The 27,499-nt window shown below is 34.8% G+C and overlaps 1 protein-coding gene across 1 annotated transcript in view; it reads left to right on the top strand.

Moving 5' to 3' along the window:
* Positions 1-27,499, top strand: part of Nrk (Nik related kinase) — a 108,724-nt gene that overhangs the window by 57,949 nt on the left and 23,276 nt on the right. The window contains exons 7-20 of the mRNA XM_031376998.1: positions 1,541-1,651; positions 3,014-3,104; positions 5,426-5,556; positions 7,886-7,940; positions 9,349-9,427; positions 10,337-10,512; positions 12,237-12,300; positions 12,727-13,855; positions 16,167-16,265; positions 19,344-19,411; positions 20,733-20,827; positions 23,260-23,357; positions 24,752-25,149; positions 26,372-26,630. Of these exons, the coding sequence (XP_031232858.1) occupies positions 1,541-1,651; positions 3,014-3,104; positions 5,426-5,556; positions 7,886-7,940; positions 9,349-9,427; positions 10,337-10,512; positions 12,237-12,300; positions 12,727-13,855; positions 16,167-16,265; positions 19,344-19,411; positions 20,733-20,827; positions 23,260-23,357; positions 24,752-25,149; positions 26,372-26,630 (2,853 nt within the window). The remainder of the gene's footprint in view (positions 1-1,540; positions 1,652-3,013; positions 3,105-5,425; positions 5,557-7,885; positions 7,941-9,348; positions 9,428-10,336; positions 10,513-12,236; positions 12,301-12,726; positions 13,856-16,166; positions 16,266-19,343; positions 19,412-20,732; positions 20,828-23,259; positions 23,358-24,751; positions 25,150-26,371; positions 26,631-27,499) is intronic.

The following is a 27,499-nucleotide window of genomic DNA, read 5'->3' on the forward strand; positions in this document are numbered from 1 at the left end:
ACAGTGAAGGAGCAACAGTGTAATATTTGCTTTCCTACTAGAAAACGCAAGTTCTCAACTGTTCAAAATAGTATGGCAAAATGTATTCTGACTCCTTGAGACAGTGTGATGGAAGAAATAGAAAGAATAACTGAAATGCCAGGTGGCTTGATGGGCAAGAAAATAAGAAATAGCACAGTAATAGCACACACCTTTAATCCCAGCACTTGGGAGGCAGAGGCAGGTGGATTTCTGAGTTCAAGGCCAGCCTGGTCTACAGAGTGAGTTCCAGGACAGCCAGGGCTACACAGAGAAACCCTGTCTAGAAAAACCAGAAAAAAAGAGACAAACTTGAATTAGTACTTGGTTGGCATGGACACACCATGCTTTAGGTGTTTTGACATATGTGCACTTGTGCATAACTACAGCAAAATGGATCATTTATTTGTCATTGTGCCTGGACTATTATAAATGTCAGATCAATGAGCCATACATTTCAGTAACTAAATGCAGCCTAATAGAACTAAGTCATAGTCACTCGAGTTTTTCCCATGCTCCATTATCTTAGATAATAAGTTTCAGTCAATAATACCTTGAAAAACAGCATACTTCGGACATAAACTGGAATAATGGTTTGGTTTTATTTAGGATCTTCTAGTGTCAGTTAAAAGTTCTATTACATTCTACATGGTGTATTTTAGGAATGGGGATATTGATACTATAGAAATGTTTACAACACATTACATTGAAATTCACATTTTAGCCTGAATCAGAATCTTCTAGAAAACCTTCTGTAACCCAGTTCTGTCCCTCTTTCACAGGCATTTACATCGTATAGGTCTGGAATATGTTTGAAACTTGTGCCTTCTAGTTAGTCCATACATGATACTGTTGCTGCTAGTTTAAATAAAACATCATTCTTAAGATCGCTAAATTTAGAAATTTCCAAATCAACCTTGTTTCTCTCAAATATCCAGGTAACTAGAATTCTCTATTTTCTGAAAATAATAGGTGAGATTTTATTGAATATTATTCCATAGCTCTCATGGTTACATATTTAATACTTAGGTGTATACTATATTTTCATAAAATATTACAAAATTTACCTTTCACACAATATGAAAAGTTATTAGAAATATTGAGTCCCATTATCAAATATTAATATACTCTGCTCATTCAGTCGTTCTAGTCCATATAAAAAATGAAAATAAATCTGATATAAATGAGCTGTAAATTCTTGTAAGATTTTCCATATACAGGCAAACTAGTCTTTTTAATACCTGTTCCTTTCTTTTCCGCTCCCATCACCATTCAGGCTTCTCCTCCTCACAAAATTTTTCCAAGGATATTTGTTTTTACTTTTTTAGCATAAACTTGAATGAACTTCCTTCTAAAAATCTCAAACTACAACCTATAAAAACCTATGAGTGAAGGATTAGTTCAAATCCTACCTGCAGGTGAAACATTCCAATTTGTTTCCTGGTTTACCTTCTTCCACAAATTCTCACTCCACCGCTGTAAACTTTCTAAAATGGTTCATGCTTTTGTGGCTCCGTTGCAGATGGTAATGGAGCTATGTGCAGCAGGCTCAGTCACTGATGTAGTGAGGATGACAAGAAATCAGAGTTTAAAAGAAGACTGGATCGCCTACATCTGTCGAGAAATCCTTCAGGTAAGTAGTCAAATCATCTTTGACCTTCCTCTTAAGAGAACCTAGCTCTAAGTATATAACTTTATAATACTGCTTAGCTACGAATTTTGGACATAGACCGTGAAACCTAAAAGGCCAAAATCCTGAGATCAGTACCTTGAATGGCTCTTTGGGAGTCTCACTACTACAATGTTCACCAGATCATGGAAATGACATCATGGCTTGACTATATTTTTAAGTGTTGAAGTATCATCATATAGATTAAGATGAGGACTAGTCAGGAGAAGTCAGGATTCTACAGTGTGGCCCCAAACTCTCTGCACCCTTTTTAAAAGACATATATCTTCTTTGAATATAACCCCCAATTTTTAACTTCTTTAACTCCTAACATCTAGTCAGATGAAAGCAATGAGCTTCTTGGTCAGCCAAATTCAATTGGTGTTTAATAGGTAAGTCATCAGGGTCACCCCCACAAAAAGAACGTTAATTAACTGAAGAGTATCCCCAACATTGTTGGAATGCCATTCTTCTCACTTTGTTTGGATGTATTTTCAATAACAATGGAATTGTTTTAAAAATGCAGATCATACACCAAATTTGGATTTTAATTCATCATATATAATTTCTGTGACCTTTAATCAATTTCTTGCTTTCCCTAGCTCTCATTTTCCTTATCCATAATATGGGAAGATAGCATATTCCCCAAAGGGATTCTGTGACAACTTAGTAATGACTCCACCTAAATATTTAGCACAATGTCTGGCACAGAATAAAAGCTCAATAAATGTATTATTAATGCCCAACTAGTTTCTGGCATGATCTCACTGAAGCATAATACTGCACATACCATGTCATGGTTTAGCCAGGTCATGGGCTTCTTAGTAGTGAATGGGCTGAAGCCAACATGGTAAGCCAACACAAATTGTACACACTTTAAAATGAATTTCCATATTCCCTCAGATTCTAGGCCTACAAGCCTCACCAGAAAATATTTTGGACTAAACAAATGTTTGGATAAGAACTAGAACAAAATAGTTAATAGTTAAGATGTCCAGATCTTTACTGTCATTCCTACTCAGAAATATAGAGGCTATAAAGGAGGATAAAGTTTCCCAATCTATATAAATATTACTTTTCGGTGTTCTTTTTCTTTCATGAGTATTCTGATATATTTTCCTTTCCTTATAGCCAAAAGCAGTATTTCTGGGAACTGATTGTAGTCATTCCAGCCTAAAGAATTTTGTTTAAAAAACCAAATGTGGACCATTTTTCTTAACAAAAGGTTTTTTCCCCCAAAACACTTTAAAACACTACCAAAAAAACTGAAAAAAGAATATGTATCTAGATACTTACTTGACTTTTAAAATATGTATGTATGCACAGGGCTTAGCTCACCTTCATGCTCACCAAGTAATTCACCGGGACATCAAAGGGCAAAATGTGCTGCTGACTCATGATGCTGAAGTCAAAATAGGTAAGTTCCTTCTTGCAGTGCATTAAGTGAGGCAGAGAGCTAAGACAACTGCCTTGTAACATATCAGTGCCAATATAGTTATTTGGGTTTTCTTGAAACTTTGGCAGGGAGATGGCATGAAAGTAAAAAAGGAAATAACTAATTATTTCTTTAAACTGTAGATAAACAACTTTAATTATGATGGAAGTTTTGCTTTTTGGTCACTTATTTATACTATGTTAGAGATAGCTAGTTGTCAAAGATATTTCAGTGATTGAATCATGGTAAGTATTAATCGTTTTTTAAAAGATTGCCCATTACAGAGTTGTAGTTTGAAGAATGTGAAATAGCTTTCAATTACTAAAGCATAATTAGCTTATTTGCATTTATTCCTTGAAATTTTATTAATCAGAAGTGATGTTTCCGTAATATACAAACCAAATTCTGAATTTCCTGTTTTCTTACTAAATAAGCAGAACCACAACAGAGATTTTTGTCATTGATTGCAAATATTTTTTATTGAATATTTGTGGAACAAATGAGGCAGTAATTGTGCATTATGAAATAACAGTAGTTAATGCATAAGCTACAAAACTAGTAATATAATTTTAAGAAGCTGTATGGAAATATATAAAATGTACATAGATGACACACTCAAAGACACAACAGTGATATTTAACTCCCAAGCTAGATATATCCTATATTCATAAGCTTGAGTCACGATGCTGGTAACCCCACGTATTTGTAACATGAAACAAAAATTACAAGTACAAAGTAACTTAAACATCTGTTTCAAAGTCCATTCACTTCTGTTAATATACTTTATTCATGAGGTAAAACCTTGTAGTGTTAGCTTAGAATTGAATCAGGCTTATTTGATGCATAATCCTTACACATTTTAATTTGATTTATCAGCTAACATATTTTAAACAATATACATGAAAAGAATATTGCAGAAAGCAAATATAATGATAGCCAAAAAAAGTGACATCAGGAAAGTAAAATATAATAATCTCCATAAGCCCTTCCTTGGGAGATTAAAGAAAATACACATTACTCTACTGTTGAGTTTTGTTTTGAGGGTTTTGTTGTTGTTGTTGTTGCTGCTGCTGCTGCTGCTGTTGTTTTGAAACAAAATCTGTGTAGCCCCAGCTGCCCTGGAACTAGCTCTGTAGACCAGGCTGGCCTGGAACTCAGATATGCCTGCCTCTGCCTCCCAAGTGCTGGGATTAAAGGCGTGTGCTACCACACCCATCTTCATTGTTGAGTTTTCAACTCTTCATCTTATAATTTTCTTTACCTTTTAAAAACCTGTATTTAACATTATTTCTTCTAGATTTTACCCATTTGCTTTCCCTGCATGTATGGGATATACCAGTTTATGGCCTTCATAGGTATTTCTTGGCTCTTCAATTCAGCTATTAGAGAGAGTGAGAACACTGAGTTATCATGTTAAGATAAACTTTTGTAAAATCTACATAATGAAAGTTTACAGCAAAGAAAAATCCTCAAAAAATATTTGAAATAGTTCTTCCTCTTCTTCGATGTTTTCTGAAAGACTGTCTTAGACTATTAATTTTGCTTCATTTTTCTTTGATTCTACTAAATTATTCAAGCTGCTTTTCAGTTATTTTGTTCACCGTCTTCCAGATTCCCAGAAACCATTATAAATTTGAAAATCTACTTCATATTTCATCCCTGTCTTATTGTTTTTGGAATCAATAACCACAGTCTACTTCAGCATTTTTCTGTCTGTTTCTCAGGATACCATACTAAATATTTTCTTACAATGTATCCCACAGAAGAGTGGGAAAAGAAACTATTTTAGAATAAAGCTAAGCTATAGATAGCCCAGATAATAGTTGTGCCTGATTCAGGCAGCATCTATAGTAAATTAGCTTCAACCAGGAAACTCATTTTTCCTTATCAGTGGGATTGGAGTTTCCGATGTCATGCGTGAGGCTTCCTAGCTAACTGTTAACAGGAATGACATTGCTAAGACGTGGCTCACAGTGCTGTTCATCATCCAGCTTAGTGGCAGATCCAAGCTCTACGTATGCCACATGCCACATCTTAGCAACCAGTGAGACTTTATTTTTAATATTCATGATAAACATTTATCCAAACCTACATTAAATTTATACCAGTACTGTTGAGTCTCATTCCAACATAAATAGCAGCTAAAGCTCATTTCCCAGTATTCCTGGAGAAGACTTCATGGTAAAGTTTTCCGGGCCAGAAAGAAAATTTGTTATCCATTGTGGCTTTTGTATTGCCTTTCCAAGTTAAAGCAATAACTTATTGAGATTTGTGTCCCTGATTAATTATTTTGACATATGTAGTGGATTTTGGAGTGAGTGCCCAAGTGAGCAGAACAAATGGACGGAGAAATAGCTTCATCGGTACACCGTACTGGATGGCCCCAGAGGTGATTCATTGTGATGAGGACCCAAGACGTTCCTATGATTACAGAGTGAGTATGATAATTCACACAGGGAGGATTCGCATTTGGGGAGAAAAATGACAACATTTATTTTATTTTTAAGATTTATTTCATGTATGTGTATGTATGTCTCTGTGCAAATGTCCACACACATTATGTCCACTTATCCACGGAGGACAGAACACATTATGGAATATCCTGTAGCTGGAGTTAAAAGTATTTGTCAGCCATGTGACCATGAGTGCTAGAATCTGAACCCTCATCATCATGATTAAGCAGCAAGTGCTCTAGCCATCTCTCCAGCTCCAGCTACATCGAATATGAATGATAAAAGAATAAAAAGTAGATCTTCCTTTTAAATAAACACAATTAATCAGAAATAGTAGCCTCTATTTCTGTATGTGGTTTCATACTATGAATAAGAATAATATTTTCTAACAATGAAGACAAAATAGAATATTGGCACTTTCTCAGAATCAGGAGGGAATATCTAGTTCATGCTGTTGGCAACTTCTTTATAAAAGTATATTAGGTGGTTTCAATTGGAATTTTAACTTCCAAAAACAGAGGAATTTGTAAACTCATTGAAATGAGGCCAGGACTGGGGCCTCAAGACTGCAATCTCAACTACTTAGTTAGCTAAGACAAGAGTATTAAGCCTGCCTGAGCTACAAAATGAGTTTGAGGCCAGGTTTTTATCACAATTAAGAGTGACAAACAGGGCTGATGTTACAGGTCAGTGGTAGAAAGTCTGGCACTCATGAAGCCCTAAATTTTATCAGCAGTTCCACACATAAAGAATGAATATAAACCAAATAATCCTAATAAGTTTAAAAATAAAAATAATAATGCCATTACTTGGTGTACTGAAGGCAATCCTTGGCATTTTGTTGACCTCCAAAACCACAGAAAATCAATGGAATAGAAAACAACAGTTTGTGCTGTATATTAACACTTCTACTGAAATTTCTATTTGCAATGCACATATATACATACATATATACAACTGTTTATTACAAGTTAACATGGAAAGGAGCAAAGCTCCCCATGTGCTAAAAACTAGGGAGAAAACCTCATTCAGCCATGACATCATGTCTTCCACACCATTTACTGCGATCTCATTTTGTAGCACACAGGACTCACTGTCTCAAATAGATCAGTTTATATTTCATCTCTCTGCCTTTTCCTCCAGTCCTCTTCACTTGTTATGTGAAGTAATTATTTACTGAGTGCCTATTGCAGTTTTTGGGAGCTAGGAAGATGACGAGAATAAAGTCCTTGAACTCATTTTCTGCAAGGTGTGATGCTTTATATCTGTATAAATTTTACCGTCCTCTAAGTACTTCAACCCCTTGCTTTTATTATTTAATCTCAAAATAATTAAAAGAAACCTTAAGCTTGCAACACCATAAGAAGCAAAGTTAAGCTATCTGTAAGTCGAGGCTCAAAACCTAGAGTAAGCTGTTTTAAGAGTCAGCCAGTATACCACTAGTAACTAGGTGCCCTTTACAGTTTTCTACAGCTACATTTTATTTGACAATGGTCTCTGTGCTCATGCACCTGCCTGCATGAGTGTGTATGAAAAAGCACACCTGTGGAGTTCAAAGGACAACTTGCAGAACTCAGTTCTCTCCTTTCAAAATGTGGATTCTAAGGACTGAACTCATGTCAGCAGGCTTGGTGGCAAATGCCTTTACCCACTGAACTATCGTACAGCTAATAATGGTGAAGATAGTTTATAAGAGCTTCATAATGATTCTAAGCTCCATTGATTATATTCCAGGAGCTATTGAAATGTGTATCTAATAATTAATAAGAAATATTTCAAGAAATATAGTTTATATGTAGCATAATTTATATATTAATGTTTAACTTATAAATGTTAGGTATATCTACATGTCTATTGAAGATATTTATATATTATGTGTATAGGTGAACATGTGTATGGATATCGATCCTATGAAGAGGTGCTATTAAGAAGCATTCTACATTAAATAAAATTGAGATACACAGAATTAAACCATTTACTCTATATGACACATTATAGATCTTAATATTAAGACATAATTATGAAAAGTTATTTTTATAATTAAAGTACAACATGACTAGAAATGTATGCAAGATGCACTTAACCTTTCACTGAACATCATTCCATATGAACCTATTGTACAGTGAAGTCCTGGATAGTCACAGACTCAAATAATGTCTTACTGTAACTTAGTCTACAATGAGGCTTCATTATAGAAACAGATGAAAGGACTATAGAATTGATACCCAATCCCAACCAAAATGGTTTTGAGACTCCTAATACTAATTTCCCATTTTAATAGGCTTCTCGCTATCTTTTTTTTTTTTTTAGAGTGATGTGTGGTCTGTGGGAATCACTGCTATTGAAATGGCTGAAGGGGCTCCACGTAAGTACAAATGTTTGATATATTTGATGTGTTTCAAAGTTTGTGAGACTATACTGTATAAATCTGTCTCTCTGGGATATGATGCTACCATTTGTAACAGTCAGCTTTTATTTGGCTACACATGCATCATATCATATACCAAACCATAAATGGTAGTTTTTCAATGATGACCAAATGCTTTTGTTAAAAAATCATCCTATATAAATATATATATGTCTTATTAGATTATGTTTTATCTTCAATGTCTACTTCTCTTCAGATTCAGAATATGATACTTGCCATTAATTTTATTTTACGATTTTAAGTCAGAGAAGGAAAAAGGATTGAAGAACAGAGTCATAGTAGTAGGGCAGAAGAGTTTTGCAGAGAGATTGCAAATGACAAGCTTCTTTGGAAAGATACATTAGGGCCAGGAGATTCTGAACTCACAAAGCGATTGGCCATCCTGCCTAGATAAGCAGTAAAAATGGCTTTAATCATAAGCGGCTCTAGATCGCCTACCTATCAAACATTTCCCTTTCACCACTATCCTTCTTTGCATGGAGTATGAACTCTGCATGAAAATGATACTCATCAGGTTCACTATAGAAATCTTCTAGGTTTGCATAATTTTCATCTCAGAGGAGATAGTTTTCCAAAACCACAATTATCAGATGGTGTTTTCCAAGATTTGGGTAAGAAAATGATCATCCTTTGATCTTTTGTACATCATTAAGGTCTTCCAGAAAAAGCAGAGGAAAAACTTATCAGGGAGAGAGAGGGTGCTTTTACAGTAGAAAACAGAACCTTTTGGCTCTCAAGGCCTTCTTCAGTTCTTATGTTATAGGTGGGAACTTAAGCAATATAGGGGCATTTATACCAAGGCTGGAAGATTTACAGCAGCTTTCAAACACCATAATAACAGGACATACGTTGAAGAGATGTGTTTCTTGGGCTCTGCCTTGTGTGTGTGTGTGTGTGTGTGTGTGTGTGTGTGTGTGTGTGTGTGCACGTGTGCACGCGCATGTGTGTGTGTGTGTGTGTGTGTGAAAGTGTGAATCTAGACACAAGGCAGAACATGGACAAAACCTCCTGTATGCCAGGAGAATTTAATTTCATCAGCACCAAATATTTCCCTGTTTTTGCATTCCCCTGCCTATTATATAAAGCAGTTTAAATATTGTTGTCCATTTTTCTAATAGCTGGATTTTTTTCAATATTTTTATTAATTTGTTAGCTCAGGTAATGAAGACATTGACTTAATGTGATGTTGCTATCACAGTAAAATTCGCTGTTAGTTATACATTTATTTACCTGTTCATCTCTTAGTGACTATTTAAAAGGATATGTGAATGAAATTGTGGGATGAGCAGTGGGCTCTGCAGTTCCTCTTCATGCTCTTCCTAAACATCTCTGTTTCCCTTCCCAGCTCTGTGTAAGCTTCAGCCTCTGGAAGCCCTTTGTGTTATTCTCCGGGAAGCCGCTCCCACAGTCAAATCCAGTGGATGGTAAACAGGAATTTCTTAAATATATTGATTGAGGATTTATAAAGAAGTTTTCATGGATTTGATCATTCTTGTTTCAACATTTTTGTTGCACAATATTTCCTGCAATCCAGTGTCTTATGTTGGATGTCTAAATGACCAGTATTTTTTCTTTATCAAGATATAAGTGATTGATCAGAAATAAACAGCATCCCCCATAATATGCAATGAGGATATTATAGTTTCTTTTTCTTAATGGACATTTTCAGCTGCTTCTATAGCACTGAGATGAAGGGAGCAATGACACCCATATGTGATGTTTGTCATGGTGCCTAGACAGTAACTGTGATATACAGCCCTATTGGTTGGTCCATTAAATTAAATATCCACAGACTTGAAGAACCACTCTGTATGGCGGCAGACCTAGCAACCATGAGAATTGTGTTTTATAAAGCTTCATCCAGTGAAACTCTTGCTTACTGTAATTAGTAAGAGCTGGCAATTGTTTGATGGATGGGATTTCTTTGCTTGAGTTCAGTTTAGCTGTTTACATGGATTTAGCTTGAATCTCTTTGCATGTGTTGTTTTACAAGCTTATTTTGTACTGTTTATCAACACCTTCTTTTGGAATCACATTGAATCTTTTACTTGGCATCTGATTACATGAGCTTTACCATGTACCTGCTGCTGAATTCGAGGACATTAATAGTGTTGAGTAGAAAAGTCTGTTGACTCAACTCCAATTTCTGAGGTTTACCTGACATCGTTGTATCATGTATATTGTTAAGACATGGAATCCTTCCTAATTGAAAAGACAATCATACTTCTAACAAGTCTTACAGAATCTTTGACCTTGAAAACAGCACAGTAGTTGAGTAGGGGCAGTGCCACAAGTAAATGGTGTTTTTCATTTCTGTGTTTCATTTCTTTAAGGTCCCGCAAGTTCCAGAATTTCATGGAAAATTGCATGATAAAAAATTTCTTATTTCGTCCTACATCTGGAAACATGCTTCATCACCCATTTGTCCACAATATAAAAAATGAACGACGTGTTGTGGAGTCCTTGACAAAGCATCTTACTGGGATCATTCAAAAGAGAGAGAAGAAAGGTAGAAACAATAAAGCTTTGTATCATTCAGATAAGATATAGGATCTTACATGCATTTATTGTGTTTAGTTTTAAAGTATTTGTTAAAGAAATAAGTTTTGAATGATGGGGGGTTGTGCTAGAGAGTTGGTTCAGCAGATAAGAGGCCCTAAATTCATTTCCCACCACCTATGTCACGTGGCCCATAACTATCCTTAACTCCATGGCAAGTAGACAAGTAGATCTGACACATGTGGGACAATCCCAGAGCCTTTGGACATTTCAGTTTCTCAGGGCTGTATGTCACTAATTCATTCGACTATGTCTTTCGTGTGAGTTTATCTATGAGGTTATTTAGCTGTTCCTATTGTACCTATCAAGTATTCATATTTACAAGACCTAAAACCTCAGATTCAAATAGAATTTTGGATTATGGCTAAATTATTTTAAGTGAACTTGTAACTAAAGAAATGTAATCAACTCTTTGGAGATAAATGTGTTCATAATTGAAAATTTAATGACTTAGTTTTGAAATAATTTGTATATGCCATCTGAAGTTCATGGTATGTCCTAATCACAAACTTGATATATGGTGAAAGGAGCTAACTTACATACACAAAGATCAGCTTACACTTCCGGATTCCCAAAGAGACAAGATGATTTTACTCAATGTGCAGGAAGATAGTTCCAGAATGTCATGGAAAGTAGCATGATTTACTTACTGAGCTCCTATTTCCTATTTTCTAGAAATGTATGCATTTAGTTTCAGAGACTGCAGACAGGGCTCTGAGTGTGGAACTTGAAAATGATAGAAAGCATGCTAAGATCAAATCAAATGTGGGAGGGACTGCAGTATTGCTTGTCCCCTCCACAAAATTATGTGTCCTCTTTCTAAATGGGGAGCTACAGGGTTCATTTATGTGCCTTTGATCATAATGTTATGGGGACCAGCATCATGCAGGCTCAAATCACTAGAGGAAATTTGCTGAAATCTAGAGGTGTAAGATTTCAAAAAATATTACCTACAGAAAAAAAAAAAGTCCCATTTCACTGGTGATTTCTCCACAAATGCAATTATAGTTGTCCTAGGCAATTTAACACAGAAAATGGGCAGAGAACTCTCCCATTTGTAAGATGTCACATTTCAGTAATAACACCACAGTTGATAGGAAAGAAGGTGAATGAATTAAATATATTAAGTATAAAACAAGCAAAGGCAGACTACTTAGAACCCTGCATGTAGGTTGCCCTACTGTCAAGGTGGGTTACCTAAGGGAAAAAGCACTTAAACAACTTTAAGGGTTTATGTCTAAGGTGTTTATGTCACTGCAGGCTCAGGATCTTACACATAACTAAGCCTCTCTTGGAGCAGACTCAGGACCATCAGTGAGCATATAGGGTAGCTCAAGCGTTCATGGTTCTACAAGTCAAATCCAAGTGGTTCTTATCCTTTGTCTTCCTTTATCCCACTTTGCCTTTCCTTGACGTCAGCCATCAGATTGCTAAGAAATTTTTCCTGATGTCCAGAAAAATTAATAGGCCTGAGGTACCTCTGCTGTGTTTCAAAACTATGCCTAGAGACTTGTCAACACAACCAGAAAACTATGTTTGAAGAGCTCCCTTATTTCTTACCGTTTTACCCATAGTAATTCACTCTACGCCCTGAGCCATAGAAAGTTGCAAAGTCAGCAAGTTGAACCATAGGCTGTTTTTGCATTACAACCTTTTCTCTTTTTTACACAAAAGGAATACCTCTGGCCATCGAAGGAGAAGAAGCTATTAATGAACAGTACATCACAAGGAGATTCAGGTGTGTTGGGAAAACTCAATTTATTATTAGATGATAGCACGTTACCTAAGACAGTAGATTTAATACTGTGGTCTTCTGCACATGACGACATAATCCTATTTGGTACGAAACAGAAAACAAACAAAACCCACCATACTTCTGTTTCTATGAGATATTGTGAGAAAACATTGAGAATTTTTCTTACTATTCTGAAATGACATCTATCCATAGAATGATCAAGTAGAATACCAACCTACAGTAAGGATTTAATCCATCAGCAGCATTACACGTTACCTACAGAATATTTCAGACATTGCAAGAATGAGTTCAGAATGATTTGTTATCTTTGTTGGTGGGTCTATCTTTTAACAACTAAAGTAATTCTCAGGCATGACCTAGTTCCAGTAAACACCTATCATATGCCATTCTTCTGTATGCTTATTTTAGAGGGCCTTCTTGCACTCCTGAACTTTTGAGAGTGCCATCTAGCAGCAGGTGCGGACCACTCAGAGTCCCGTATGGAGAAGCCCCTCAGCCAAGGTGGTTACCTGATGAAGAAGAGCCACAGGACCAAGAACTTCAACACCTGCAGAAGGCAGCAGGAGTGTTCATGCCTCTACATTCTCAGGACAATATACCTAAGGCTTTTCAAAAGCAGGCTCAGTTACCACAGTATCTACCTGAGACAGTTCATGTGGTCATGCCAGTACAGGTACAGGTTGAAGCAACACCTCAACTCAGCAAAGCAGCGCAGGCGCTCATGTCACTACCTACTCAGGGTAACAAACCTACTTCTCCAGAGGTACAGGCCCCCGTAGCTGAAGAACAGCAGGCCCAGCATGAAGCCTTAGAAACAGACCAGCCTATTGATTTGGACCAGGTGCCAGAAGAATTTCAGGGACAAGACAGGCTACCTGAACAGCAAGGGCAGGGCCAGGCTGCTGAACAGCAGCAGAGGCAGAATCCAGCTCCTGAGCAGCATCCAGAGCAGAATAGGGAACCTGAGCAAGCTGAGGTTCAAGAAGAGGCTGTTGAGCCTCCACAAGCTGAGATTGAGGAAAAGGAACCTGAGGTAATACATGTGCATGCCCAGGTCTTCCTGCCTTTACTGTCCCAGAACCACCACGTGCTTTTGCCTCTCCATTTGGATACACAGCTGCTAATTCCTGTAGGGGAACAAAATGAAGAGGTACCTCAAGCCCAGGCCTGGAATCTAGATGCCTCAAGGGCAGTTGGCGCAGTGCAAGCACTGATAGAGGGACTATCCAGGGACTTGCTGCGAGCACCAAATGCCTTTCTCTCAAAACCACTTGGTCCACTGCAAATCTTCTTGGAAAACTTGTCTACAGACAGGTTTTACACTGAACCAGAACCCACACAGAAGAAAAAGTCCAAAGTTTCTAGTCTAAAGAAAGCATTAGTAAAACGGCTAAGACCCAAGAGGTTCAGAGCAAAGGCATTATGGAGACTTGAAGATTTTGAATTCTCAGATGTAGAAGCCAGCAGGAGACGGCGCCAGCGTAGATGGGAGGACATCTTTAATCAACATGAAGAGCGACTGAGACAAGTTGAAAATGTAAGAGATTTTTGATATTTTTTCCCCTAAGTAAAAACTACTATGCTATCGCTTGCATATTTTCTCAGTGAAACAAACAAAACAAATATTCCATGTTCTATCAAAGTTTTACTAATTTGCACTTCAAATGAATCATTCTGAAATCTCCAGATAATTGTGATCAAAAGAGGAAAATTGCTTTAATAATGCAACTAATGGCTTAATATTAATTATTAGGGTTTTATTTTGCTTTGTTTTACTTTTTCCACTTACTCCCTTAACCAGTAAATGGATAGCATACAAACACTTAAAATTTGAAACCTTCCTAATTTAAGATTCCAAAGTTGCCTCCATTTTATGTCTCTAATATGTAACTTTCTGGGGCTATGGAGACAACTGAGCAGAGATAAAAGCATTTACTGCTCTTGCCAAGGACATAGGCTCAGTTCTCAGCACCCCACATGGAAGCTGCTAACAGCCTGTAACCTGTCTTCCATGGGTTTCTGCACACATTTGCTACACATGAATTAAAGTAGGTAAATACACACACATAGAAATATTTTTTTCAATCTGAAGTTGCTGATTTGTTACTTCTTGCCATGGGATGGAGGATTGCACTATTTGTGTGAATTGCATTAATTTGTACTTTGGGGTTTTAAAATTGAGCTTAAAATAAAAACCAAAAGGAAGGACTAGAGAGATGGCCGGAGGTTAAGAGCACACACTTTCACAGGACGAAGTTTCAGTTTCCAGTATCACATGATGACATCTAACACCTGTCTAGAACTCTAGTCCCTCTTCTGATCACAACAAAAACTGTCCACCCACACAAATAAAACAAGATAAAAGTAAATCCGTATCTTTTGAAATGGGGACAAAACTCATTTCCAAAACACTTTGTATATAGTTGTCATATTTATAACTCGTCTTCTTGACGCTCCCATGCTTTTATGTAATTGTTCAATAGTATGACTGCACAGACCAGGGAACAAGTTGAACTTGATTTCTCATTTAAGAACAGTCAATAAAACTTCAAAGCTCCCATGTGTAGGTGGATAAAACTTGGCAGGCTTTGTTGAACTTTATCTGGCACTAATTAATTTGACAATGAATAGTTCATAGGTTTAATAAGCAAATTATTAAGGTCAGTATAGATTAGGAAAGTAGTTGCTTTCTAATAATTTTCAGTATTCATTTAAATAAAAGGAAATGTTATATGACAATTAACCACATCAACTTAATAATAACTGATATAGTAATTACAAATGAACCTTTCCCAAATATCTACATAAGTTATAATTTGGGTTTGTGCTCATTAAACCAATTAAGCAACTGGTAACTTCCTGGAACATTTACATAAGAAAGGATTTTAAAAAGTGAAAGGAGAATGAGCCAAAAGGGCAATGGACACATCCCTCTCAGAATATAAGGAGATAGAAATCGTATGAGTCTGAAACCATGATTTGTGGCTAGAAATAAGGCATATAACTTGCTAATAACTATTCTAAATGAGCTCTCTAACCAATTAGAACTAATGGGATTTGCATTAGTGGACAAGACTTGTATTTATCCTGGAAATATGCCCAATATTAGCAGCAAAGAACATACTTGCTGTCATTGTTTTTAATATATATGTGAGAAGCTACTTCAAAATAGAAATAAGAAATATATATATATATATATATATGTATTCTTTATAGAATACATAAAGGAAAAGGAAATAAAATTCTTTATACTACAGAGAAAGTCACAGTTCTTTTGAAATATGTGAAATTTAATTAGGATTTATAGACATGTCTGAGTGCTTTACCATACCAGTATGTTAGATGCATATATTTTCATTATAATCTGTATGTGGAAGAGATAATAGTGGTTGATTCATTTGATTGGACAATTTCTTAAACTCTGAGAGCTTAATTTAGGAGGAATGTTTGGCCTCTATATCACAGATCTTCCTCTACTTAGCACCAAATTTTGGAATTATAACAGCTTACTAAATGTGAAAAGTTAGGTTGTGATTATGTGTTAATCAAGCATTAAATCAGATTCTTAATCTGGATCCCAAAGATAAGCTTCAGGAAACCAGCAATTAACCCCCCAAAAATGTATGCAAATGTGTGTGTCTATATTCAGTTTTCTGTTGGCAATCCGTACTTTTCCTTAAGATTTTAAAAGGGATCCTTAACCAAAAATTATTAGAAACTGCTGGTTTAAATAATTTTTAAGTCTTTGGAAATTATTCGTCATGGTTACAAACTAAGATGATTCTGCGGTTCTTATCACTTGTACACTCATAATGATTTAAATATTTATATTATTTTTTGTTTCAAAGGACAGAGAAGATGACTCATCAGACAATGATGAAGTGTTTCATTCAATTCAGGCTGAAGTCCAAATAGAACCACACGCTGCAAATCCTGCAGGAAATGAGGTAAAGTTCTCAATATGAGTTGTTATGACATTAATAAGTACCTAGAAAAGTGCCTCTTAAACTTAATGGTCTCAGGATCCCTTTATAATCTTAAATATTGAGAATTCTGTAAAGCTTTTCCATTATGTCATTCACTATCTAACTTACTGAAAATTAAAACCAAAAAGGTATAAATACATTTAATATAATAAGTAAATAAAATTGAAAAATATTTATTTTGCCCAAAACTTTATTATACAGATTGTCTCCAATTTTCAGATTCTTTTAATCTGCCTTGCTTAATAGAAAACAGCTGGCTATTCATATCTACTTCATAGTTTAATCTGTGACCATATGTTGTTTTGCTTGAAATATATGTATAAGAGCTGGCTTAGTATATAGAGATGGCTAAAAAGAGAAATTTGATATAAAATTTTCAAATAATTGTGACTGTTGTAGATTTTCCTTCAGAGTGTCCTTCAAATACTTGTGCGTATTCATTGGTAACATGTCCAAACTAGACAAAAAGAATCTAAAATAGTACTAGTAAAATACTGAGTATCTTCAAAACTTCATTGTCCTGTTTGAATAGAGATTCCACTTATACATGATTTCTAAATTCATCTGTTCATCAGTTGGAAAACATTACTTCACTGTGTATATAGATTCTCCCAAATGTTTACATTCCATTTCATAATATCAGAACAGCATTTTAACAGCATTACCAATGTTTACCATAAATGTAACTGAGTAGTCATAAGTTGTCAAATGTTCAGTGACAGATACTAATTTACACATTCTAATTTTCCATTGAGAGCTTATGTTTTTATCATTGCTGGCAAGTGGCCTCACTGAGTTTTTTTCCTCAGTTTGCAAACTGGTTTCATTTAAAATATCTAGCATATGCACATAGTTCATCTAAGAAGGCTTTTCAGGAATTTTTAAAATATACTATTTCATATTAAAATGTGAATAGCTCACTGTGGAACATAATCATATATCTTTTACCTTGATTCTGCCTGTCCCTGATAAGACTATCACAGATCTAAGTCAGTCTATGATTCATTTTCTCACACATGAACAATTAAATGATGTCACAGTGACTTCGGTTTTGATGATCACATCAAATAATGAAGTATTTACAACATGTATGTGGTGTTGTGAGCTCACTTCTCATGCAGGGATGGTATCATTATCATGACTTGGTTTATAAGACCAGCATTCCCAATGCTTCTTGGTCACTGGAATTATTTAGTATATAAACAAATAACTCTGTCTTCTGGTGATGGTGGGTTAGGAGTCACATTTGATGTACACAATCAGCACAAGATACTTCACAGAATTCCACTATGAAAAATTGTCAATGCTTTTGCAAAAAAGTTTCTTAGAAATTAAATATTGTGTAACTAAGATTATTGATTTCTAAATACTAAATATTTACAGAGAGATCATGAGTTGGATTGTGTTAGTTAATGAGAATAGTCAATAGTGTCTCCTTTGTTGTCTTAATATATGGCTTTGCTTGTATTCCCAAGTGGTAGTCATTACCTTCTGTTTGACACTAACCAAGACATTCAGTGAGCAATGTTTGGATTGGAATGTATTGCATCTTAATGTATGCAATTCTCATAATTATTTTCCTTCTCCCATTTTTTCATACCAAAGAGAGTCAACTCATATTAAGTCATGTCTTTTCATCTTTTACCATTATAGATGCTTAGTGATTTTTGAAATTTTATTTAATGGTGTCACGTAGCTTCTTGACCCTGCTGTGGTTGCAGTACACAACTGTAAACTCAACTATGGGAGAGGCAGAGGCAGAAGGATCATTTGAGCTCAGAAGTTTTAGGACAGCTTTGTAACAAAGGGAAACCTAATATAAAATAAAAGTGAAAATATCAATGAACTAAAATAGAAAGTTCTTGAGACAAAGTTCATACAAGGCATAGAGTAGATCAGTATAATGCCAGTTGGCTAACCTGAAATTAGAAAATGGTTATTCAGGAAGATGCTTATCATGCATTCTCCAAAACCTATATTCATTATATACTCATTAGCCAAACATGAAAGGCTGACAGTGTTTTTCTTTTCTCACCAATTTATTTGTTGAAGTGAAAGGACAATTTAGATAAGTCGCTTCATAAGACAAACTAATAATATATGAATGCTAAGTGAAATTTCTAGGAATTAGAGGGAGGGTGTTTGTTTGTTTGTTTGTTTGTTTTAAAATATCCCAGCTTTTGCTTTTAAGTACATGATGCAATTTCCTCTCCAAAGAGTTTAGGTGAGTTTCTTACTACATGTCAGATGGCCTTTTGGGAGCCATAGCTGAAAATTACTGGGAGTAAAAGTAGTCCTTTAACACTAAATGTGACAAGGCAGCACTCTGTGCCTCTGCCTGCCCAGCTAACATAAAGGAATGTTATTTCGTTGATATAAGGCCACATCATATGTATTGCTTTTTCTTGAATATTTTACTACTTCAGATGAGTATAATAGACTTAGAGGCTAAAAGTATTTGAAATACTGATTATGCCATACTTTCTCAATGAAACTATATTCATGTTTGAGTGAATGATAACCTTAGAAAATGTAGAGTTAGTTTCAAAGGGTATGAGTATGAACTTAAATTCTTCTCTGTTTTTTGGGGGAAGGGGAGGGGATACTTTTTGCTTTCTTGAGACAGGGTTTCTCTGCATAGACCAGGCTGGTCTCGAACTCAGAACTCAAATTCCTCCTCCTGAATGTGGGATTAATGTCATGCTGTGGCACCAATACCTGGCATAATTTCATTTTGTAATATCTTTGAAGAGCTATTATCCTTCTTTGGGCTAGTGATTACTCAATAATAAAGAGAAAACTTTTGATTACATAACTTCCAGAGTCTACTCCTATGCTAATGTTCTAAGAAACCACCAGAAATTATTGTTAATTAGTTCTAAGGTTATAACTATAAAAATAATTTCAGTTTATAAAGGTTGTGTTTTTAAGTTATGTATTTGAAAAATATATGTGAAGAAAGCAATTTTCTAATAAATTAGTAACTCAAAAGAATTTATGATAACAGCTTTGGTCAATCAATTCCATTGTATCTCTAAGGTCCAAGAGAGATCTGCTCCTATGCCTTGCAACCGGAATCGTACACATCGTGTGAAATTTTCTCCAAGGTATATGTTCCTGTTTTCAAATTATTTGTGAATAACTGTGATATTGATAAAACAAAATTTTGTTTATTTGACATTAATATTTGTGTGAGGTTAAACCTTACTTATCACTAATGTCATGACCATTTGGCAAAATTGGCTGATATTTCAAAACCTAACTGCAGCAATCCAATAACAAGACCTTCCATTCACAGTGCTCATATTTGGTCCATGTGATTGATTCAATTCAATAATTACCTAACAATTTTGAGAATATAGAAATAGAAGTGATCACAATAGTTTATGTGATACTATTCCGTTTTGGTGTAGGGTTTCATATATGTCAGGTGAGTTTTCTCACATGTACAACATAATAAAAGAGAAATTATTGATAAATGCAGGAACTAATACCACAGAATAGGAAAGCCAAAAAGTGTTCTGCAGTCACAATCAAATATAGGAATCATTGTCCTATAAATAAAATAGCATATATATGAATACATATGCAACATACAAACTATTTGTTGTAGTTTTAATCTTTGTAACATTCTTGGTTTCAGTGATTTTCAAAGATTATGTTCCATAAGTCAGGTTTCTGTTTGAAAGATAATTTTTAAAATAGACCAGACTCTCACAGTGGAGAGAAATTTAGTCTATGTTGATTAGGTCAGTCATTGAGTAAGTATTTATTGACCATTCCTTATATTAAGATATTAAGACAGGGTCAGTGAGATGGCTCAGCAGGTAAGAACACATCGTTTCAAGCCAAATATTTTCCTGAATTCAGTTCCTAACATGCACATGGTTAAAGGAGTGAGTCAACTTCTACAAATTGCCTCTATGACTTCCACATATGCAATGTGACATTTTTTCTACCTCTAGTTGCATGTACACACATACACACACACACACACACACACACACACACACACTGAAAAATATGTTTTAATCAGTGTTCCAAACAATTTTCCCCCCTTAAGTAAATTAATTTGGACTTACTATTTATAAACTCACCTAATATAGTGAAATATTCACAAAAAGGCCATATGAATAAACTAAAAGTCAAAAGTAAAGAAACTGTACACTATGTATAGATATACATACTGTAAACTATGGACAGATGATAGAGAATTCATATCTGATAAACATAGCCCTATGACATAATTTTTTAAGTCTTGTGATTTTATATCTTTCCATAACACCTGTGGGAGAAATTTTTTCTTTCTTTGGGTTTGGTTTGAGTTTCTTTCACAGATGGCTTTAAGAGATGAAGATAAAACTTCCCAATATGCTTATCATGATTCTAAATACACCTTCCTTACATCTTTGGTCTCTGTCATTTTAGTGTCGGTGAGGAGCCTTCTTTGGAAGAAATTCAGGAGCCCATGGACATCAGACCAAGGAATTGCCTAAATCCTCAGAACTTTCAAGCAGAATCAGGTGATTCAAAACTGAAAGTTTCAACATAGGCCTAATAGTAACAGCTTATATTTCAGAAGTATAAAAGAATTTCAAGAAGGAATCCAGGAAAATGTTAGGTAGGCCAAGTAGTACTGAGACAAGATGTTGATTTGGTCTTTGAGTAATCAGTGGAGACCTCTGAGAAGTGGAATCCAACATGAGATAATGCATGAAACCTTGAGAGACCATTCTTCAACTAGCAAAGGGGATTAGGCTACTATTATGACATTAATTCAAATAATTTTGAGGATAACTTTTCATTGTCATTTGATTTCACCTCTCTAAAACATGACATGTTCAACATTAGGTATTTATGAAATATTATAAACTTGTGGCTTTATTCAAAATACATGGAAAATTAATTGATCATGTAATACTAAGAGAGCATCAAAAATTGCAGTATCATTTACAATCAAATAGTAGTGTTCATTTCAGAGATTTTAAAACCATTATATATTTGTAAACATTATGAAAAATGTAAAAACTGTGCATTTGGTCATAAAACTGGGCATTTTCCACTTTTAAGTATCCAAAATATGTTTAACTAAAGGACATTTCTTTACCAAGCCCTCACATTATTTATAAAAATTTAGCATACAGATTTTTGTTAAATGTTTATATTATGAGGGATATAGAAGACCAAATATTCAAATATCTGAATTTTAAGACCTTAGTTGATCTTAGCAGAGTAATATAATGAAACAATTGTTTTCATGGTGTATTTTCACATAGAAATCCTGTTTTGAAAAAATCAGGCCAAATTTTAGCAATGTTTTCCTTCTGTTTTGGTCAGCTACAAACTTGCTAATATATGACAAACACAAATTTTATGGTTTAATCACTTGCCTTTTTGAAATAAAATGATTCATCAACACTGATAGGAGAAGGAAGCAGTAATATCTGTGCAAATAACTAAGGCGTTTAGGTCTGAGACTCTGCTGTGTATATGACACAGGCCATGTGAGGTTCCCAGTGGCTTTGGCTTCCCCAGAGAGGAAATCATCTTACTGTAGAGGTGCCAGAGAAGCCACTGGACACTCAACCTTTATCATTGGTCTACTTTCACTCTAAAAGGCTTGAAAGTGTTACTTTCTGAATAAATAATAAATAGCAAGGTTACAACAGTACTGGATGGCAAGAGTGGCCATTCTCCAATATGGAATATAATATTCTCAAAAGATAACAGCATTCACAAATGCAAGGGGTTTTATTCGTAGGGTCTAGACTTTGGCTATGTATAGTAAGTTTACAGATAAAGGAGGAGGCAGTGATATTTATCTTTAATATCCCTAGGGAAAAAATATTACTTTGGGAAGCATTCTTATAATAAATATGTTCACCTAGACTTCACTAATTTCTGAGCCTATTAAATATTTGCACTGAATTTTTAAAACAACTTAATATTTACTACAACATAGCTTTCAAAACCTATACTGACCAAGTGAAAGAATTTCTATCTTAACTAGAAATATCATCATAATGTAATTGTGCTGTCCAATGTGACAATAAACACAAATAACCTACAAAGAAAACCCCTTGCATTTGTGAGAGCTGTTATCTTTTGAGAATGTTATATTCCATATTGGAGAATGGGTACTCTTGCCATCTAGTACCATGTCTCATATGATTATTAAAATGAAAACTAAAAGAAAAATTAAATCAATGTTTTAACAGTCTATTTTTTAGGTGCTCTGGCCACATTTTAAATGCTTAGTAGCTTCCCTGGTAGTCAAGTGGTTAATTGTCAGTACTCTAAAACGTTCATTGGCCATGGAGGATAGAACAGATACAGAATATTTCAATCACTGCACAAAGTTATTTCACAAATCAGTACTCTGAAGTTTCCAGTTTCATGAAACATAGTTAAATTTTGTAATTTTTATTAGTTCAGTCTTCATTTTTATTGAACTATTTGGGAATATATTAATGCGGCTAAAACTGGGGATGTTTGATATTGCAGTACACATTCATGAATTTTTCGTCTTCAAATTAGGTCTTGGACCTCTTGCCTACTGGTTAGTATGTATGAGCACTGACATTCTCAGTCTTTTCTCTTCTTAAACTTTGATTTCTAATGGATCTACATGCTTACTAGTCTTACTATCTACCCTCTTACATGGATTCTAGTGGATCTTACTAGCTTTACTGTCTACCCGCTTACGTGTACACTAAATATCGAAGATGCCTTGTAGGTCTACAGCATAAACTTGAGTCTGCTCAAGTGTTGAGTCTACCTTTGAAAGCAGAACTCAGGATCTTGGGCACAATAGGTTTTAAATATAAGGTTATATTTCTGTAATTGAACTATAAAGGATGAAAGAAAAATAGTGAGCTATTGAAATGACCCACTACAAAAATGGAAGCAATTGTGCAGTCTCTATTGTTACTGATGTACTTTTGGCATTTCATAGAGTCATCTTCTGAGGAGGAGAGTCCTGTGACTAGGAGGAAGTCCCAGCCATCACCCCCTTATTCTACTATTGATCAGAATTTACTGCTTGACATCCATGTAAGTTTATATCATGATATACTTATATCTATTTTTAACATCAGTTTATTTTGACCTATTCTTTCTGACCTTCCATACCTTGGGGTTATGGACTAGACAATGGCTCAACACTTGTTTCGCTTTCAATGACAAGGGTTGGTTTTCCAGAATTCATCTGATGACTCACAATCATCTATAACTCTAGTTCTGGCCAACTTTACACCCTTCTCTGGCTTTTGCATAGACCTGGCATACACAAGATGCACATATATACATAGAGGCAACAAGTCATACACAAAAAGAGTTGAGAGTTTATATGTGTTGTATTAGTCTTGATAAAAAGATCATATTGTTGGGCAAGTATTCAGGATACAAAATTTACAAGTTAAAATTGAAATGGGGAAAGAACAAACAATACTGTATTTTAAGTTTTTTATCATAGTGTGCTGATAAGAAGTGCTGAAGATATAGCTTGGTGGTAGAGCAATTGCCTAGCATACTCAGGCCTCTAGGTTCAATCCCAGTACCACACAAAATAGAAATAGAATAGAAAGGGAAGAACATTGACAAATGGATACATCCAAACTAATCTATGACCAAGAGTCACATTTTCGACTTTTGCTTAATAGTATTTCTTAGATAGTATGACAAATAAAATATTAGAGAAAATACTGTCTTTTGATTTTATAAGTAAAAGGCCTCACTAAAAATTTTCAATGTGCTTTCAGAACATATTATTTAATTTTTAGAATATCCCTATTCTATCATACCTATGTCTATATCTACCATCAGAATTACATTTGTATTTGCTTGCTTTTTGGAGGCATTTGAAAAATTTAAGATAATGTATGGCCTATAGAGACAAAACTGGGAAAAGAGCCTATGCTTTTCAAGAGCTATACCCTAATCTCACTGATAGGATAAAACAAAAGGAAATAACTGGCTTTGTCTAGAGCATACGGCCTGACATCAAAAGCAAATGTCTACTCCTCAGCAGGCACCTACTAAAACAGTGAGTAAACTGTGCCATGTGATCTACAAAGTCCACTAATAACCACTAAATGTTTGGCGTTGGGCAACTCATTTCACTACAATTTTTTCTCTATGTAGTGGGTAGACATCTCTTTCAATAAAGAATATAATGTAGCTGGGTAGTGGTGGTGCATGCCTTTAATCCCAGCACTTGGGAGGCAGAGACAGGCGGATTTCTGAGTTTGAGGCCAGCCTGGTCTCCAGAGTGAGTTCCAGGACAACCAGGGCTATACAGAGAAACCCTGTCTCAAAAAAAAAAAAAAAGAATATAATGTTAACATGTTTCAAAACATCATCATTTTGGAAAGTTCTCCTATCTAGATTTTTTAAAAAAAAATATGAGAAGCTATTAGAGACTACCTTAAACTTTCTTGTGCACACAGGTTCCAGATGGATTTAAAGTGGGAAAAATATCACCCCCTGTGTACTTGACAAATGATTGGGTAGGCTATAATGCATTCTCTGAATTCTTCTGGGATGATTGGATAATGCCTTCACGTCCCAATCAGCCACCTGTAGAAGATGGTGATTATGTTGAACTCTATGATGCTGATGCTAATGCTGACGGTGATGAAGAAGCTTCAGATGATTCTTATGAAGATCCCCGTGACGGTGCCAATGGCCATGATGACATGAATAACCAGCTTGTCCAGGCAAATGGCTATGAAGGCCATGGTGCTGTTGGTTACAATGATGGAGATGGAGATGACAATCATGGTGCTGGTGGCCACAATGATGGAGATGTAGATGGCAATCATGGTGCTGCTGTCAATGGGCCAAGGTTGGTTTGTCTCTCTTATTACATAGTAGATGCTGATAAATTCAGAATGATTGGCATATTTGGTTTATTTCAAAATGTAGCTTACCATTTGAGAATTAATGAATTGGACTTACATAGTGGTGAATGTTCCATATTGTAATATAAATTTTTCTAAGTTAGAAAACTTCTAATTTAGAAATTTTAATATATAATATTTATATATTATAAAATGCATGTGTAATTTAAAGTTATTTATTAGTTTCTTGATGACAAAGACTGTATAAGGTTTCTCTTAAAATTAATCTCACGAAATCTTCTTTCCCTATAAAATCACAATGAGAAATAAGGTAAAAAAATGAAGTATTCTACTACTATTTGCAAGCATAGTTAAGCGTTTCTCAGAGAGTTGAGATTTTGCCACATATCTGATCAACTTAATATCACTTTTATTTATTTAATTGATGGAGAAGTTACAAAAAGATCTTCCATACTTTTCCCCAAAATAAATTATCTATAAAAAGTTCCATTCTTATACAGCTTTTCCTTTATGGTCACAATAGGGACCTATATTTAATAGTGTGTCCCATGCAAAACAAGATACTGGCATTTTAAAAACAGTAGTTATAAACACTGATTATGTGTTTCTCTTACTCACCCTCTAACATTTGAAGCCTCTATTACATACATGTACTTTCTGGTGAGAATAGTTGACCAAGGTGTCTATAGCAGACTGTTGATATAAATGTAAATGAGTGAAAGCATATGTTCAAATTAGCATAATATAAAATACTCAAAAATTCTAATGTTACTACGGGGTTGATCATTAAACGTAACAGAAATTTATTAGTAAATTATCAAACTCTTTAAGAAAAATTTGTATTTTCTGTAGCTACCCAGTTTTGTGTACCTAACAGCATAAAATGTAGTCTTTTTCCTCTGGTTCCACAATGATGACACAGACTTTAACATTGCTAATTCGTTATTAGGATATAATTCGTTATTTAGGATAGGCAAATTTTCATGGGAAAATTTAGGATTATTTAGGATTATTTAGGATTGGGAAATTTTCATGTCTATATAGGACCAAAAGCATTCACAAAAACCAAAAAACATTCCTGAACATGACGTGTGTGTGTGTGTGCGTGTGTGTGTGTGAAAAATTTTCTCTTTTTCTTTTCTTTTGTGGCTTTGTTTTGTGCTCATATTAAATGACCTTTTTCCATTAATTTCTCCTTGTTATCAGAGCAAATTATCGCAGACCAGGGATCTTGAAGAACGCTAATAATGAAGGGCGGGATCTAAACCAGGGAGCCTATGGAGACAATGAAGCCAGAGGAGCTGCTGGTGAAGCAGGTGCAGCCTTTGGAAATGATGAAGGACATGAAGCCAATAGGGACAGACAAAGAGGTAACAGATACAGGGAGGCCAATGGGAGCAATGAAGAGAACGGAGCATTCGGACTGGATCAACATGTATTCCCACATTTTGAACATGAACAAGAGGTGAGGAATATATAGTAATATATAATATAATGAATATATAATTCTCTTGTAAATGTATGTCAACACATGTGTAACATTATAGCTATTTAACGTTGATTATAATCTTTTTTTTCAAATCCTGAAATTATTTAAATTATAAGTGCATACGATCTTGACTACACATAATGCGATGCTTTCTATGTACTTCCAAGTGAAAGAACCTGATTTATTTTGTCATTTTATGTCAGGTTATACACTTGGGATAGTATTTTAAGGAAAGGGTGAGATTCTTTGTAGCTGTAGACTACAAATACTGGAATTTTTCATGTTAAGTCTGTAAACTGCTAATGTTTTAGACATGTACAATATTGTGCAACCATTAGCATTCTGTATTTATATAGCACATAAAGGGATAGATTTCATTATGGCATTTTTACACATCCTTCATCTTTGTTGGTCTCCCTCTCCTTTCCCTTCCCTGCCCCTCAATTGTATCCTATTTGCCTCCATTTTAACTCTCAAGTCATATATATTCTCTTGGCCTGTTTTCCGCCATTACTCTCCCATAAAATCTTTCTCCCACTAATTCATAATCACTTCTAGTTCTATATTATACACGTACATACATGTATATATTTCTATATGTATAAATTAAAATCTAGGACCTATATGTGTATCATAAAGAATAGGAAATTTTAAGTAGAACTGTACCCATTAATATAAAAATTTCCGCACACATACAGTAAATTAAAATTTTCAGGATTTCATTTTTCTTTGTGGCTGAATAAAATTCTATTGTGTATATGTACATACCACATTTTCATTTTCTACTTCCACCTCTAGACATCTAGGCCAATAGATTTTTATCTTCCCAAATATTTTTTTTTTTT

The sequence above is a fragment of the Mastomys coucha genome, chromosome X (genome assembly GCF_008632895.1).
Source record: "Mastomys coucha isolate ucsf_1 chromosome X, UCSF_Mcou_1, whole genome shotgun sequence".
NCBI classification, from domain to species: domain Eukaryota; kingdom Metazoa; phylum Chordata; class Mammalia; order Rodentia; family Muridae; genus Mastomys; species Mastomys coucha.